Below are 17,090 nucleotides of genomic sequence, written 5' to 3' on the forward strand. Positions count from 1 at the left end.
CTCATGTTCAATTTTTAAAACCTTGTCGAGCCTCAGGAAATAGTGAGAGAAAAATGATTAAAGGAAGAAAGGAGACCATGACAAAGTTCAGCAACAGTACAAAAAAATAAAACAACATATGCAGCAAGCCGAGACGAGGACTGAGAAACTGATATTTTAGGAGTTGGAAATTTTCACTGCAGCTTCACAGACATATTTCAAAAGTCAAGATGCCCTGAAGGTAGAAATGAGCTAATGACCCGAGCTCTATGGACTCTCAGTATTTCTGGTTAAAGAGAAAACGGATGACGTGTCTGGTCTCAGCCTGCTGCTGTTGTTTGACTGATACTAACTCCAGCTATTCAATACTGTCAGCTGCAGTGGTTGCATACAAACACAAAGATGCAACAGTCTTTATAAATATAGTAGAAATTACAGAATAAATAATACATTTAAGCCTGTTTGATTCAAATATTAAGTTACAAAACAATCTTAGATTACCTTAACGGTCCAGCAACTCCCAGCTCCCAGAATAAAACACAAAAGACTCTTCAGATCTACCGAGCTGTTAGAATAGTTCCCACCTTGGCTCCCAAACACGCATTAAACTTTGATGAACACTGATCCACATCATCTGCTGACAGGAAAACTCTGAATCAATGGCCCCATATCTTTCTGCAAAAGTCTGCAACGTTAAAAAAAAATGGTGAGAAGTAACTTATTTACTCAAGAACCATATTTGTGTACAATTTACATGAGTATTTCTATTTATGCTACTTGGTTTACTTCAGAGGGGAATGTTGGACTTTTACTCCACTACATCTCTGTCTCAGTTACAGTTAACTCTCAGGTTAACATTTTACAAATGACATACATGGCGAGTTTATAAAATGCAAGATTAGTTTTATCAAGATTAATGACGGGGACGCTGGCCATATTTGAATTTTGTCATTAAAACATGTTACCAGAAGTTATTCATCCAGATTAAATTTGCCGTTAGATTGCACTCAGATCAGAGAAAAATGAAACCGAGAAATGAAGAGGTGGTAAAAGTAGGAGACAGAGATTTTGTCCTTTCATTTCTAAAGTTTAAACTTCCACATTGCTGCCCTGTGCAATAATAATTCATCATAGTCTGGGTTTAAGCCGCGGTAGCAGTTACACCGAGTCAACAACAAAAGCTAGACCGCTTCCTGTCATAACTGATAAATGTGATGTTATGATTAATTAGATTTAGATGTTGATCCACGTCTCTTTATTCACAAAACGCATTCAGCTTCAGCGCACAAACAAAATGAAGCTACAGTGCAGAATCTGCTGCCTCGGCCGGAAATGTCAGGATTCGAAGCAATCGGTGCAAGTTATGTATTTAGTAACTTTTCATATTAACAAAAGCAATGTATAATGTGGTTTGGTTTTTTTCCTCAACACAAAAGAGACTTTTCAGGTTTCAGACTTTGCTGTCACCCTCTCCATAACTTCAGCGCTTTGCTCTTGTTGTCACTTCCTGCTGCTGCCCTCTTGTCGTTGTCCGGTCACCCTTTGTGGTCTGATCGGGGACTCCTGCTGGATCGCTCCTCTAAATTCACTCCTCTTGATAAGTTGTGGCAGGTCCTGAACTCAGCTGGGTTTGATTTAAGTACTGGTTTCACTTTTACTTGCCCATTAAAAAAGACATCTGTCAACTCTGCAGGTTTTGTTTTAACGTTAATTACAGGTACAGACAGCAACCTTTTTTTTTTTTTTTTCAAAGATTCTTGGCCAGCATGGCAGGAGGTTTCAGGAATAGCAATACAACACCAGGCCGAGAAATAAAAGAAGGACAGTATTGTATAAAGGCCCAAAGAGCAGAGAAAGTTATCAGTATTAAGAAAGGTAAAATGAGCTAAAAACAATCAGTAACAGAATCTTTTACAGAGTTTACAGCTTTGAATTCAGTCTTTAATTCAGTTTTCTTCTAAGAACTATTTGAAGTAGCTGGAGCAGAAAACATGGCAGTTTTCTTCTTTCCCATCTCTGTCTGTACACGAGGAACAGACAACAGATGTGCGTCCCGTGAAAGAAGATTAGAATTGGAAAACTTTATTACGCGACATAAACTGGAAGCACAGGGCAAGTAGTTGACAAAAGTTATGCCCTCAGATTTTGTCTTCAGCTTTTCTATGAAAACATTATTAATGAGTTGGACTTTGTAGAAAATAATTAAGGACTCACATCATGTTTATCCAGTTATTTTTGCTTTGTTCTCATCTATAATTACTGCATTAAGAGTTTTCGGAAATATCTTGACCCTCCAAAAATGGATCACGAAGGTGGTTTTGAACTCTCTGCAGATGATCAAAGCTGTCACACAGCCAGCCTCAGAGAATCAAAGATATATTGGTGATTTAAAACTAAATAAAATCTTCAAAGACTAAATAATCTCTTAAGACTTCAGGAGCTACACGCAGTTTTGTCACCAAGGATGCATTTAATATTATGCAGCAACTGTCATGTTTCATGTTCAGACATATGAGCGTATATTGTGTGTGTGTGTGTGTGTGTGTGTGTGTGTGTGTGTGTGTGTGTGTGTGTGTGTGTGTGTGTATATCTGATGTAACGTCATTGGTCAAAATGAATAATGCACCACACATCTGAGCTCTATATTAAAAAAAAAAAAAATGAAATAAAATTCTGCAGTCGGGCGAGTTTTGCTCCACGGTGCACCGCCATGGATCACAGACTCCCAAGATTTATATGGTGTTCTCATAACAAACTGGATTTTTCTTGGCTTAGTTTGAATGCGTGTTGCTTTAAAGTAGCTTCAAATAATAGAGCCCCCCCCCCGTCCCCATGCATGCGGGGCCGAAGTGTCCACCTCAGCAGAAGTGCGGAGAAATGTGTGCGGAGGGCTCCTCTGGCTGAGGGATGAAGCAGGAGCGTCTCTAAAATCCATCATCCTGTCTGATGAGACAGAGCAGACACAGGCGAGATGTAGCGGGGTGCGACGGGGTGGGGAGGGGTCTGTGTGGTTGCGTCTGAGAAGAGAAGTGCGGAGATCGGATGAAGTAAAGACGTTTACCTGAAGCTGACTTCAAGTCTTCTTTTCTCACTCTGAAGTTCTCAGCTCCCGACCCGGGCCAACAGCCGCTTCACCCTTCAATGCCGGCGGTGCTTTGTGTGTCAGATTTGATGCAAACTCAAAAAGATTTTAGCTCTCGTGATACAAAAGCCTCAGAAGACCGCAATCTGATCCCGTTTCAATAGATTTTCACGGGGGTCGAGTTTTCCCTCCCGAGACAGACTGAATCGCTGCGGGTCAATAGAAAACGTGACACGAGATAAATTGCATGAGCCTTTAAGTGTTCTGCAATACATCAGAGGCGGCCGGTGACAAGGTAAACCTCCCTCCAAACAAGGGCTGGAAATGGTTTCCAGATCCATCCAGCAACAAGATGTCATCTCGAGACTGCAGCTGCCACGGCCGGATGCACACGGCAAATAGAACGGCCTGTCTTACTGGAAAAACTGAAGATGAGTGATTTATTAGGAAAATGACAAAAAAAAAAAGAATCATGTTTCTCAGTGAAAAATCCTTAAATCCCCATCATGACAGAAAATAATTAAAATGGGATCAGCAATTCAAACAATTGATTATTTATTTGCGATAATAATGAAAAAGTGCTTGTTCCTCCTTCATTATTACTGCAAGGTGCCTTTGAGCAAGGCACTTAGCACCAGTCTGCATCAGGGAGTTTTTCAGGGACGATAAAACAACGCGTCTTTGGAAAAAAAAAAAATGCTTATCTGCATGCTGTACATTTCAAGCCCCTAATAAAACATGTCATAATAACAATGTGTCAAATGACTACGAGCAAACTATTTGTCATTTTGAGAGGAGTCGTATGTGGTGATGTCACCTGAATCTGCAGCTCTGCTTGGCTCTGAGGTGACTTAAAGCTCATTGTTTAGCTGTTTGCTCTCATAATGTCACTTTTGGCTTCACCACGCTGCTATTTCAATAAAAAAAAAAAAAAGAAAAGAAAAAGAGGAAGAGACCAAAAACAGAACCAAAAGGACAGTGAATAATTCACTTAAATTCACCAGATAGACAGAAACATGACTCCATATGAGGGATAACGTTTATCTGCAACTGCAGGATGTGTGAATAACTGTTTGCTATCAAGTTTGCCATATGAACTTAAAAAGACGATGATGTCGGTGGTTTCTATGTCTTTAAGGTGCATTGATACCAATGACCCTTTTGATTGGCTGAATCTTTTCTGAGTGACACATGCCCAGATCAATAACAGGTTTTCTTTGCTCTTGTAGTTTTCTATCTCCGCAACGGAGTGTGTATTAGTGTGAGCTTGTGACATCACAAACTTACAGAAGCATTGCATTTCTCTGTGGACTGAACATTTTGACACTTTCACAGTATTTATATAGCTCAAAGACCCGCTTAAGAGTCAAATAAGAAATGGAAATCTGAATGTAAAAAATACGGCACCTTTAATTGGCCAAACATTGTTGACTTTAATTGTTTTCATTTTCATGACAAAATAAGAAACTCAAACATTATTAAGAAATAAATTTAGGAAGAATTTATTTATTGTGTAAAACTAAAACGTTCTTAGATCTGATTGGTGCACTAAAGTGACATCACATAAAGCCCCGCCCACTGCAGACCAACAAGAAAAACACAAACAAGAAAGTACAAAAATGTCTCCTGCAAAACAACCGGAACTGTTCAAACCTCAGCATAAAATAGTCGCTTTATGTCGGAACTCATTACTGCCAGCAAATAAGAAGCTGACAGAAAAAATAAAGTTGTCAGTGCCTTAAAGGTGGATTCATAAAGGCTACAAATTATGCTAACTGGTTTCGAAAGGAGAAACCGTTATGGACAAAGACCCGACGTTAAACTGAACCGTGCTGGTCTTAAATGAAAACGAACCGAGTGACCTCGGGGACACTTAAAATGCTAGGAAGCTCGCCGGCTACACCTTTTTCTGTCTTCTGTTGAGTAATGAAGGTAATTATTTGGGTTGAGAGTCCACACGCTGCTGCTGCTGGGATTGTCTAACTCTGCCTGGACCTCCACAGCAACTTACTGCACAATCTTTCCCGCTGAAACTAATCAATATGTGCAAAACATGAGTTACATGTATTTGTGTTATTGGCTAGGAAATAAAACTTAATGCACGCAGTGTGAAATTATATTGCGGTGTAAGTGCATTCAGAGCCAACAATGTAAACGTAGGTATTGATTGTGATTGTGTCGTGTTTGCAAATTAAATCAGTTGCATTTTTATGATTTGTGAGACAGCAGAAAAGGGCCACAGCTACGGTCAAGGAAAAATAATAGTTGAAGCAGGAAATACAAAACCATACGAGATACCTTCAAATTTACAGACAGATAGTACACCGTTTTATAATTAAGGAGTTCCTTCATGCTGATATGCAGCATTTTGGGAATGAACTGCAGGTCTGCAGGTGACGGCTGCCCTAAAGGCCTCGCTCTGACGAGAGCCTCGTCCTTCCTACTTCATGTTTTACGGGTCTTACATAAGCTGTTCAACACCAGTTTCACAGCTGAAGACGGAGTAACGCAAAGATAAGGCTTCCCTCTCCTTACCAAACACAAGAGCAATGAATAATGTAGACATTTGTATGCTAATGCACCACCAAATGAGCTTAGATCACCTTGTATTCTTAAATTAATCTATCATTCAACCAAACAGGGTCACCTCAGTCAAACCCCTCACTTCTAAATGTACAAATTAAAAAGCATGCAGGAGATTTAGTGGCGTTGGGGTCCTGCCACTGTGACGTCAAGGTTGTGTAAACGACGTTGATGGCAGCGGCCTCGTCGTCCTTCAGCGATGATGACTGGAGAGAGCCGGCAGTTGCCAGGAAGCTAAACTGTTGCTCTGCCATCACAGCCCGGTCAATCAATACAGAGGAAATCCTTCCCATTCAATTCTTATCAAGCCGAGGGAGGTTCACCTGCGGCCGTTAAAACAACGCTCCATATCTAGCAGCGACTAGTGCGATACAGTGAAGGCTGCGTCCTGGACTCGTGATCCAGTGACTCAAGAGGAAACAGGAGTTTATAGCTCCTACTTCCCAATACTCCGGATTGTGTGTTAGGTTTATTCAACTATACTATAACTTACACAGCAACGTCTTCTCCTCACATCCGCTGATGTAAAACTGTTTAACAGCTTTCAGAGGACGAGTCATATACTGCCAGGATGAAAAGCTAAACCAAAATGTTTGGGTTTGTTATCCTCCATTTTAGTTCGGATCAGTTTCCAGTTTCCATTCGGTGTTGAATTTCATTACTGTCTGTTTACTGTCAATCACTTGAGACCTGCAGAAACAAATGCAAACCACCTCTCGGAAATAATCCCTCAAAATGACATTACATTTCTTGTGTGTTCAGCTGGTGTAAATAGGTTAGGTTTGACTGAGGGAAATTTGCTTTTACTCCTCTTAACTTTCACTGAATTTGCAAAAAGCTGCTTTTACTTTGATATTAAATAATCTTTTTCTAGTCTACAGTAGCACAAATTCCCCATTAAATCTACTTTGATTCAATGCTGTAAAACAATATGACGTCAAAACCTCTAAAGTTGTAGGAATACATTTTAGTGGCACCGTATGTAATAATAATAGCCAGCTATTAATTTCATCATCCCTAAAAATGCGCAGCTAGCAGTAACTTAAATCTTCTCTCGCTATTTAGACGCGGGACAAAATGGACATTTGATGAAAAAAAAAAAAAAAGCCACCTTTGAAAGCACGAGTAATAAACTCATCAAAACGTATTCAAGGTTCACACCTCTGTTTTAAAATCTACCAAACTGCACCCCATCTGAAACCCTGGTGACACTGCCCATTACTTTGACAAATTAAGCTTCAGCGCATGCTGTATATTACCGTGTGGTTTTAAGCATTTGATTTCTAAATGCTACTTTATCCCTATAAAAATGGTGTTAAAGTGTCGCTGGTCTTGTGCTGCCCCGGCTGAAGCACTGCCTGTCCGTGCTGCGGTTTGGTGCCAGGGGAGCAGAGCTGTATGTGCTGTGGAAGCATCATCTTTAAAAAGGCTAAATTTAAACCCCCCGAGTCCTCGCCTTGGTATGCAGAGGGCTTCCAGAACAACATAAACTCCAAATAAGCCCCGAGGAGCTGCTAGACTCGATCACCTTGGTTTTTTGTTTTTGTTTTTAAAGAAAAAAAAAAAGTGCAACAGCAGCTCACCTGTACAGTACAACAAAAGATTACAAAAACAAAAAATTCTGTTGTCGGGTACAAATACACTATCTCGAAAATAAAAGCTTGGATTGACTGCAGCCGACTAAAAACAGTAGATACACCTGTCAGGCTTTCCGTTTTCACTTGACACGTGCGGTTTACGACGGTAATGGCGGAAAATGTACCTGTCAAAATTCATGGTTAATTTAAAAAAAAACAATGGATCATTGATTTCAGACACATGTAAACAACAGCAGGCTCATTTCTAACCAATGACAACTGTCTCTGGCTAATTAATCTAACGGTGGCTCCATGAAGTGGTTGAACTTACAGTGGGTACGGAAACTATTCAGACCACTTTAAATTTTTCACTCTTTGTTTCATTGCAGTCATTTGCTAAAATCAAAAAAGTTCATTTTATTTCTCATTAATGTACACTCAGCACCCCATCTTGACAGAAAAAAACCAGAAATGTAGAAATTTGTGTAAATTTATTAAAAAAGAAAAACTGAAATATCACATGGTCATAAGTATTCAGACCCTTTGCTCAGTATTGAGTAGAAGCACCCTTTTGAGCTCGTACAGCCATGAGTCTTCTTGGGAATGATGCAACAAGCTTTTCACACCTGGATTTGGGGATCCTCTGCCATTCTTCCTTGCAGATCCTCTCCAGTTCCGTCAGGTTGGATGGTGAACGTTGGTGGACAGCCATTTTCAGGTCTCTCCAGAGATGCTCAATTGGGTTTAGGTCAGGGCTCTGGCTGGGCCAGTCAAGAATGGTCACAGAGTTGTTCCGAAGCCACTCCTTTGTTATTTTAGCTGTGTGCTTAGGGTCATTGTCTTGTTGGAAGGTGAACCTTCGGCCCAGTCTGAGGTCCAGAGCACTCTGGAAGAGGTTTTCTTCCAGGATATCTCTGTACTTGGCCGCATTCATCTTTCCTTCAATTGCAACCAGTCGTCCTGTCCCTGCAGCTGAAAAACACCCCCATAGCATGATGCTGCCACCACCATGTTTCACTGTTGGGATTGTATTGGGCAGGTGATGAGCAGTGCCTGGTTTTCTCCACACATACCGCTTAGAATTAACGCCAAAAAGTTCAATCTTGGTCTCATCAGACCAGAGAATCTTATTTCTCATAGTCTGGGAGTCCTTCATGTGTTTTTTGGCAAACTCTATGCGGGCTTTCATATGTCTTGCACTGAGGAGAGGCTTCCGTCGGGCCACTCTGCCATAAAGCCCCGACTGGTGGAGGGCTGCAGTGATAGTTGACTTTGTGGAACTTTCTCCCATCTCCCTACTGCATCTCTGGAGCTCCGCCACAGTGATCTTTGGGTTCTTCTTTACCTCTCTCACCAAGGCTCTTCTCCCACGATTGCTCAGTTTGGCTGGACGGCCAGGTCTAGGAAGAGTTCTGGTCGTCCCAAACTTCTTCCATTTAAGGATTATGGAGGCCACTGTGCTCTTAGGATCCTTGAGTGCTGCAGAAATTATTTTGTAACCTTGGCCAGATCTGTGCCTTGCCACAATTCTGTCTCTGAGCTCCTTGGACAGTTCCTTCGACCTCATGATTCTCATTTGCTCTGACATGCACTGTGAGCTGTAAGGTCTTATATAGACAGGTGTGTGCCTTTCCTAATCAAGTCCAATCAGTTTAATTAAACACAGCTGGACTCCAGTGAAGGAGTAGAACCATCTCAAGGAGGATCAGAAGAAATGGACAGCATGTGAGTTAAATATGAGTGTCACAGCAAAGGGTCTGAATACTTATGACCATGTGATATTTCAGTTTTTCTTTTTTAATAAATTTGCACACATTTCTACATTTCTGTTTTTTTCTGTCAAGATGGGGTGCTGAGTGTACATTAATGAGAAATAAAATGAACTTTTTTGATTTTAGCAAATGGCTGCAATGAAACAAAGAGTGAAAAATTTAAAGGGGTCTGAATACTTTCCGTACCCACTGTATGTCGAGCGCACTCTGACGACTATATGCACGGTTGTGGTAAAAGATGGAGGATAAAGATGCACGTCCAAAGCAAAACTTCACCAAATCACCTGTTGATCCATTTAATAAAGAAACAGCCTTTTTTCTTGGGTAGAAAAATATCAGCTCAGACTTTTCTTTCATCCTAAACTATGTCTCATTTTAAAACAGAAGCCTATGTTTTTACTTGAAATGTTTGTCTGGGTGTGTTTGGTTTATTAACACCATCTCTGGTATCACTATTGAATCAACACTCCAGAAGGCAGAGCCATTAACATTAGCCCAAAATCTGATAGCACAAATCCTTTGAGATACAGTAGACGTGCTGGTTGTGAAGAGGCTTTTTTTAAACGTACGCTGGAACCCAACAGACTGATATACTCAGCAGATGATATGCTAACATTCAGCCTGGGAAGCAATGCTCGGTTAATAGTGCGAGTAGGCCGTTAATAAGCCGGACAAGCGAACATTTGCTGCTCATATTACAAGAGATAAACATGCCCTTTAATCTATTCTGTTTCTTTTTCGGTGGATTATTGGGGGTTTTTTATGGTTAAAAATCACATGCCCAATGCATGCTACTGCAACATGTGCAGAAATACAAAGTTTGAGAGACACTAGCATGCCTTGGTGCAGTTGCTATGATTTGACAATGTCTGGACAAAAAAAAAATGCACTCCAGAATTACATAATTAAAGCAGGAAGTTTATATTTCTGCTTTTTTTTTTTTTTTTTTTGTAACGGCACTGTTTAACATAGTTGCACAATTAATGAGTACCAATACAGCAAATAAATCAGGTGACTGCACATTATTTTCTGATGGCACTTCAATTACCACCCAGTGTTCTTATAACGCAGCTCCCAGTAGGAAGAAAATACAAAATTAAAGCCAAAACAATGTTGTTTGCATCTCCAGCTTCCTGCGAAGTACAAGCCAAATCTCAACGCTGATCATTTTCAGCAGCTTGGCACCACAATAAATACTATTTTGTTGCTCTTTGTTCATGAGCACTGGAGTGTGACACCAAACAAGCTCCAGGAACCGACTACACCACATCATTACTGTCAGCTTTATTCCAAATTAAATGAGCTGTCCAAGAGAACTCTTTCCTAATCACATACCTGCGATGTATTGTGAGTTGTTGTTTTTTTAGCCATTCATTAATGTGCGAGCTATTGTCCCGTGTCAGACAAAAGAGCGAGCTTTAGTGTGGGAATATAAAGTCACAGAAGGGACTGCTGTCTTCACCTTTGACAGAGAAGCACTCGTCGCTGCCAGCTTTGCCAACGTTACACATCAACAGCGAAGAGCGTCCACGCTGGAACTGAACCACAATGTCCGGACCTCTACCACCACCTGGCAGGACTAAATCCAGTAGCCGGATACTTTGCACTTTTGACCATGTCGAATTCTTCCTCTTCAATTTTCAGACGCAAACTCCACCACAATTTATGCTGAACTATCTTCCTTCTGAAACCCAAACAAAGGCAGCACCATATCTGCAGTTGCTGACAAAACCAATTAAGCAATGTTGACTTCTGGCTCCACAATAAGCCACACCACTTGTACACAGGCTTATTCCTATATGTTCAACACTTTGTAACGCAGTGTGTTTCAATTAGCACTCTTATTTCAGGGCTTCCTGCGAGGGCACGTTTCTCTCACCACAGAGGTTTGATAACAAGGCTCGGTGAGCCTCAGGGGGAAGCCCCCCTCTCCAAACCGCTGTTGTCATCAGATAACCAGGATGCCACAGTGACAGTAGAATCTGAGAGGCACATGGGTCAGCATATCACTGGCATCACAAATAGTAGGAGCTGTGAGACGCAGGGTGCCGCCTGCCCCTGACAACCAGCCTGGCCTTCAGCGGAGGATTAACAATAAACGCATGTTTCAACATCTCTGAGCTATGAATGGGCGTCAATGGGAAGAGGGTGACACTTAAAAGATCATGCTGTGTTGGCACGTTTAAGTTCCTTTAAAACTTTACCCAAATTCTACAAAATAAAGGTTATGAGAAAAGCATTATAGCCTCTGAAAACATCTGAATAATCTAAACCTCTGGAGGACGTCATGTTTGGCTGTGGGGAGTTTGAAAGATGTGGGTCTAATAAGAGATTCGACCAAGTAACATCACTGCTTGTAGGAATTTATAGGGTGTGACTCTATAGTACTATTGTGACTAAAAGTCAGAATATATTGGCTACTGCTGCAACAATTTTGACCACTTAGTCTCCAATAAGCCCTCTGACATTATGGAAGTGTGATACTAATCTGATGCGAGTACTCCTGCTGTTATTTCCAGGGTATTTATTTACAGTTCCAGGCAGCCATTGGTTTCCTTTTAACTCTATTGGCACATGCGTGAAAGTTGCTTGAGTTATGTAGTCTTTCACAGTTAACAGGTGTTTGTTGACAGTTTTTGTAAATATTTTATTGTCTTAATGAGCTTAAAATGTTGAATAATTCATAACAGCTCTACAACTTTGATGAAAAATATTGCAGACTTGATGTTAACTGGGATGATTTACACAACTCATGCAAGTTCCAAGAAATAATAAACTAAATATTGCACAGTAAATCCGCATTTCTAAATCACAACAGTATTGTTATGTTAATAAGTAAAAGTAATCTTTAATAAATCGCACTAAATTTCTCATTTCGACAGCACCATTGACATACCAACAAATTCCAGGAAATCAAACTATTGACAAAAGTTGTGTTTATATAAATCTGTTCTGATTAAGGTCCAAGAAATAGTTTTAGGCTTTTAATATCACTAGAAATGTATGCCAATTAAATCAACAAGTCAAACCAAAAGGTACACATTCACAATTTGAAATCAACAAAATCCACACATGTTTTCTAAGGACAAAAATAAAAGTCCTATCAAGAAGTAGGTGATATAAACCAGGTAGCCATCCCTGCTCTACATGTAGCCAGAGTCTTACTGCTCTTCATGAAACACCACAAAGTTTCATGAGGGAGGCCACCGCGAGAGATATATTCCCACCACACCAACATACAAGCTGTCATATCATTTACAAGGATAGCTGCTTTGCACACCCACCCAGAGCAGGGACCCCGTAAGCAACCTGCGTCAAACAAACTAAAATAGTAATCGCAGAGTGTGGCTTGCGGGTGAGCAACAATTTAGTGAAAGTCTTCTTCTCCCCGGGGAGAAAAATACACCCATGAAAAGCAGAAGAAAAAAAAAAAAAGCAGCAGTGGATGATTGGGTTAAAAAAAATTTTTTTTTTTTTTTTTTAAATACATGTTTACGCACGAGGCTTTCCTCAGAGAAAGAGACAGATCAGACAGCGATGAAGGGGTCAAATGAGAGAGGGGTGTATGTTGGATGAAATGTCAAGATAGCGTTCAGACATTTTTGCCCTTGCACCTGCAGACGGGAGTCATTGAGATTCCCCACATCTAGAGTCCCGTCGACAGGTGCGCCGTGGCCGCGGGGTGCAGCGTGCAACCTGCGGCAACTTCCACAGTCATCAACCGTACAGGCGCAAAAGCACAATTAACTCCTGACAATGCTTTTTTTTTTTTTTTTTTTAAAACAGAAACTTCCACAATGATTCAACTTGGATGGGCGATCCGGCTGCACATGAACGAGTTAATTGGCGAAACTGAAGCGCCCGCTATGGCCGAGCCGAAGGAAATTCTCTTTACTTACAGTTCTCAAGAACTGGATCTCATCTTCCCCTTCTCCACCCTCAGCCATGGCTGTGAAGGAGCCTGCTCAGACTCTGGAAGCCACCACTGACTGCCGGCAGAAACGCGATTGCTGTGCCTCTCAAGCCGATATTAGCATAGTGCTCATCCACAACCATATAGGGCAGCCCGGCCGAGCCCCCCTCCTCCCCCTCCCCCGTCCACCCTTTCTACGCCTCCCCTCCCTCTCCTTCTACCCCTACCCCCCCTCCTCCCTCCTTCCTTCCCTGACGCCAGCAGCAGCAACAGCAGTGCGGACCAGCGGGCGGACAGAGCCGGGGCATCAGGGGACGAGACTCCCGGTGATGCCGCTGGCAGCTGATGGGTGCCGATGGGTGATGGTGCTCAAATACTTTTCAAAATGTTTTCGGCGAATCAACCCTCCGTTTGCCAATTGATTCGGCAGTTTAACGAGTCCCTGTCTGACAGTGACGCATGCTGGTCCTGGCTGGCAGCTGTGGGGCTGAATGTAAAGTTATGAATGTCCCCGTGTGCAGCCACAGTGCAAGCCCAGCTCGCACATTAAACACCGGTGCACAAAGTCTGCAGGCAGGTGTGATTGTAGTTTAATTGTTTTAATTGCAGACAGGGATTATACTTTCAAATCACAATTTGGTCTCGACTTGCTTTATTGCATATCTTACCCTGCAGTTACTTACATGCTTGCTGATTTATCTACTGACTAATGAACCGAGATTCTTAAAAAAAAATAAAAAAAAAAAAAATCCAGTCACAAATACATGATTTAATTTCATTAGAAAAGTATGAATCTGTCATTCCACAAGTGGCCAGTTGCATCAATATAGTTTAGTATTCGGAAAAATAACTTAAGCGTGGATGTCCTCACTGACTCACTTGATTTAAACAAGATTTTCAAAGGATCCTCATGAGATACCGAATGCAGTTTCTTCTTCGAAATGACTTAATAAAGATTATAAGCATATTTGCTGAGATAATTACAGTTTACAATTGAAAAGGCATAATATCAGTATTGTAAAAAGGTATATATAAAGGAAATGGCTTGATGCAGAGCAGATTTTAAACAGAACAGAAAAACAAATGAATGATTTCTGAAAATGAAGAATAGTTGCTCATGGTTCCAAAGAATCTCCACAACCAAACAAACATCTAACTTGAATTGTATTTGTATTGTTTTAATTGGGTTTCTAGACAAGTTTCTAAAACATGAGTCAGGTGAGAATCGTGGATTTATTCGCTGATCAGGAGACACAAGAAAAATAGGTTCTACATCATGTTTGCTGCTGAGACATGACTGACATCTAGTGGTCACGTGGTGAACACCCAGTGAAACTGTGCACATGGCATGGGATGGTGGGGGGGGGGGGGGGGACTTTGCCTCTACCCATCTGGAACACCTGAACCAATAAGAGGCCTGGATCACGCCCTGCTGAGTCTCTCCCTTTGTTTGCTGCAGCATGCTGATCTTCATTGATCAAAGTTATTGTTCTTTCTTTGTTCCTCAGCGAATGTGTTGTGCTTTGAATTTGATTTGCCGTTGTTTTTTTTGTTTTCCTTTACTTTTTTAGCTCCAAAATCATCTGTGACAGTCAATTATTATTCAAAAACGAGGATGATCGTGTCTGCTTAAACCTACGACCAGATCTGAAGAGTTAACATGCTGTGGATTTATTTTAGTTAATGTGGTATACATCGATGAAATATTATAACATGTCGGGAGATTTAAATCGCCTCATATTGTCATTATAATATTCTGCATAAGTTACATTTGACTCCGTTGTCTTTTTTTTGAGTAACCTAATTTGTAATCATCCATCTTCTTATCTGTATCTGAAAAGCTGTCATTGTTTTGGTTTCAGTGACGCTAACAGCTGTTTATTTTCTGTAAACGTCTGTAATCCATCGCAGACAGCCGGCCAACGGTGAGATTAGCCCGGTGCGTGCACTGACCAGTGCACAGCATGGGGCGCAGCTGACCTACATAGTAAGTGGACTGCTGCAGGGCAGATGTGATTTACACGATCCTGGCTAATAGAGATTATACTGCACATACCCAGTCCCGTAGGGAAGAACACGCAGCAGTAACTCACCAGGAGGAACATTATTTCTCATGAGTTTACTGAGCGATGAAATGTAACTGAACAATTAGGAATTTACAAACAATACAATATAAAATGTTACGTAATAGATTCAAAATCCCAACACAAATATGAATACCCATTCTGCTGCATAATGAGTACTTTTACTTTGTATTTTTACGTATAAATAGTTTTTTGGAGTTGTGTTATTGTTAATTTGACTTAATTTAAAAATCTGATGACTTTTTCCACCCCTGATCACAGACATGTGCACTTCTGTGGAGCATAACTGACTGTCACACTGTTAAAGACACTAAAAGCAGCTCTTAACCCTGAAATATTGCAATAATATGTCTTAATAGGAACACAATTGCAAACCCTAGCGATGCACATTATGTATTTATTTGGAAATAGATTGAAGTCAAGCAGATTACAATGATAAATCCAAATCCTCCCCGAGCCTACCGTCTGTTTGTTAATGTGCTCCCCTCAGTACCTGTCAGCCCTCAGGGGATTAGTGGTCCTGAGCTTGAACTGATGAGCCAAAGGGAGTCCTTCATATTTCCAGCTGGCATCCGTGATTGGCTAAAGCCTGTGTGTTAATGCAGTGGGCGGGGCTTCACTTCTGTCACCTGAGCGTTGCTGGAAGTTCAACAGAGTGATCAGCTACAGTGAGGAGGGATGCTACAGTTTACTACAAGTAAGTGAGCAGTAAATAATATGTATTTTATTTCCATCTATGTGACATATTCAAATGTTAATTATGTATTCAAAAAATACAAAAGAAAGTGGAAGCTTTTCTAGTTGTTCCATGTAACGTTTACTTTTTTCATCTTTGTAGAGGTTTCAGCAAAATAACAAAAGTCAATTTAGGAACTCAAAGTAAGAACTTTATAATTTTTGAATATAAATGTTCCATGCATGTGTTTAGTTAAACTTTAAATTGATTTTAATAGTATGGTTGGACGATACTGAAAGCAGATACAAACACGATTTATTTTAAACAGGTGTGAAATAAACGTGTGTTTTTTTTTCCTTTTTATGGCAGGTCTCTTGTGGTTGGTTCGTGGCGACTGAGATTTCTCCAGAACCAACCTTCACCTGCTTTGTCTGTGGTAATAAAAAAAACAAAAAAAAAAACATAATGGAGAGCACACACAGTACCTTACACCTCTCCAGACCCATCATGGAGAGGTGCTGCGTGAGTCCATCCCTCTCCCTGTTCAGGGGCCCATCTCCCCCCTCTGAAGCCCCTCTCGGCTACCAACAAAGACTCATCTCCAAGCACGAGGACGAGGAGGAGGAGGAAGAGGAGGAGGGGTCAAGCACACAAACTCAGCCTCACGGACTTGAAGAAAACCCTCAAAGCGTTGGATGACTCGTCTGAGATCTACTGGTTGACAGAGTTGTTACCGCTGATTTCGGACTGCCAGGACTTCACGAGTATGGGCAACCAACAGGGCACGAAGCTGAAGACACACTGCCATCCAGAAAGTTGGAGCGCTTTACCAAAGTCCCCCAGAATCCCTCAGAAGAGAAGGAGAAGAGCGGAGGGGTTCGTTTACAGCGGCGACCTTCAGCGTGACCTCAAGACGACGCCGCGGATCCCACGGGTGCCTCCGAAGGCGAAGAGACTAACGAGGCCCCGGATAACGAGCTCTCCTTCCTTTGGGGAGTGGAATTTCCAGGAGGAGATGCCGATCAACTGCACTCCCGCTGCTAGAAGAAAGAGAGTTATTGGGAAAGAGAAGGAGAGTAGAAGTGCTCCCACACAGGAGTGGAAGCTGCCTGACGCTTCGTCTGCAGGTTTTTCCAGATCGTACGGCCGAAAAGGGCCTTTCGCTCCCCGAGGGGACGAACGTGCTCCCGCCAACTCAGACACCGACCTCTCCGAGTACGACAACGACACGTACTCCACCTTCATCTCTAGTATTGAGGGAAAGGGTAGCAAGGCGACGGGCCAAAAACGCGAGGAGAAGAAAGCAAAAGGTGCAGAGACGGAGCCCCGTCAGCAGAGGTCTGAGGAGGTGAGGAAGGGGGCGGCGGCGCAGCGAGTAATGGGTAAGATCCAGGAGGTGGAGGGGATCCTGCACCGGGTGAGTC

The 17,090-nt window shown here is 41.7% G+C and overlaps 1 protein-coding gene across 1 annotated transcript in view; it reads right to left on the reverse strand.

Annotated features, from left to right (window-relative positions):
• LOC138635044 (ryanodine receptor 3-like) overlaps positions 1-13,012 on the reverse strand; it is a gene marked incomplete at its 3' end in the record, with an annotated part of 103,603 nt that extends 90,591 nt beyond the window's left edge. The window contains exon 1 of the mRNA XM_069722352.1: positions 12,893-13,012. Coding sequence (XP_069578453.1) covers positions 12,893-12,940 — 48 coding nt within the window. The remainder of the gene's footprint in view (positions 1-12,892) is intronic.
• Between the last annotated feature and the right edge of the window lie 4,078 nt (positions 13,013-17,090).

This window comes from Brachyistius frenatus, unplaced genomic scaffold (assembly GCF_029030835.1).
Source record: "Brachyistius frenatus isolate BFR_SWC_R1_liver_20210118 unplaced genomic scaffold, ASM2903083v1 Contig_286, whole genome shotgun sequence".
Lineage (NCBI taxonomy): Eukaryota > Metazoa > Chordata > Actinopteri > Embiotocidae > Brachyistius > Brachyistius frenatus.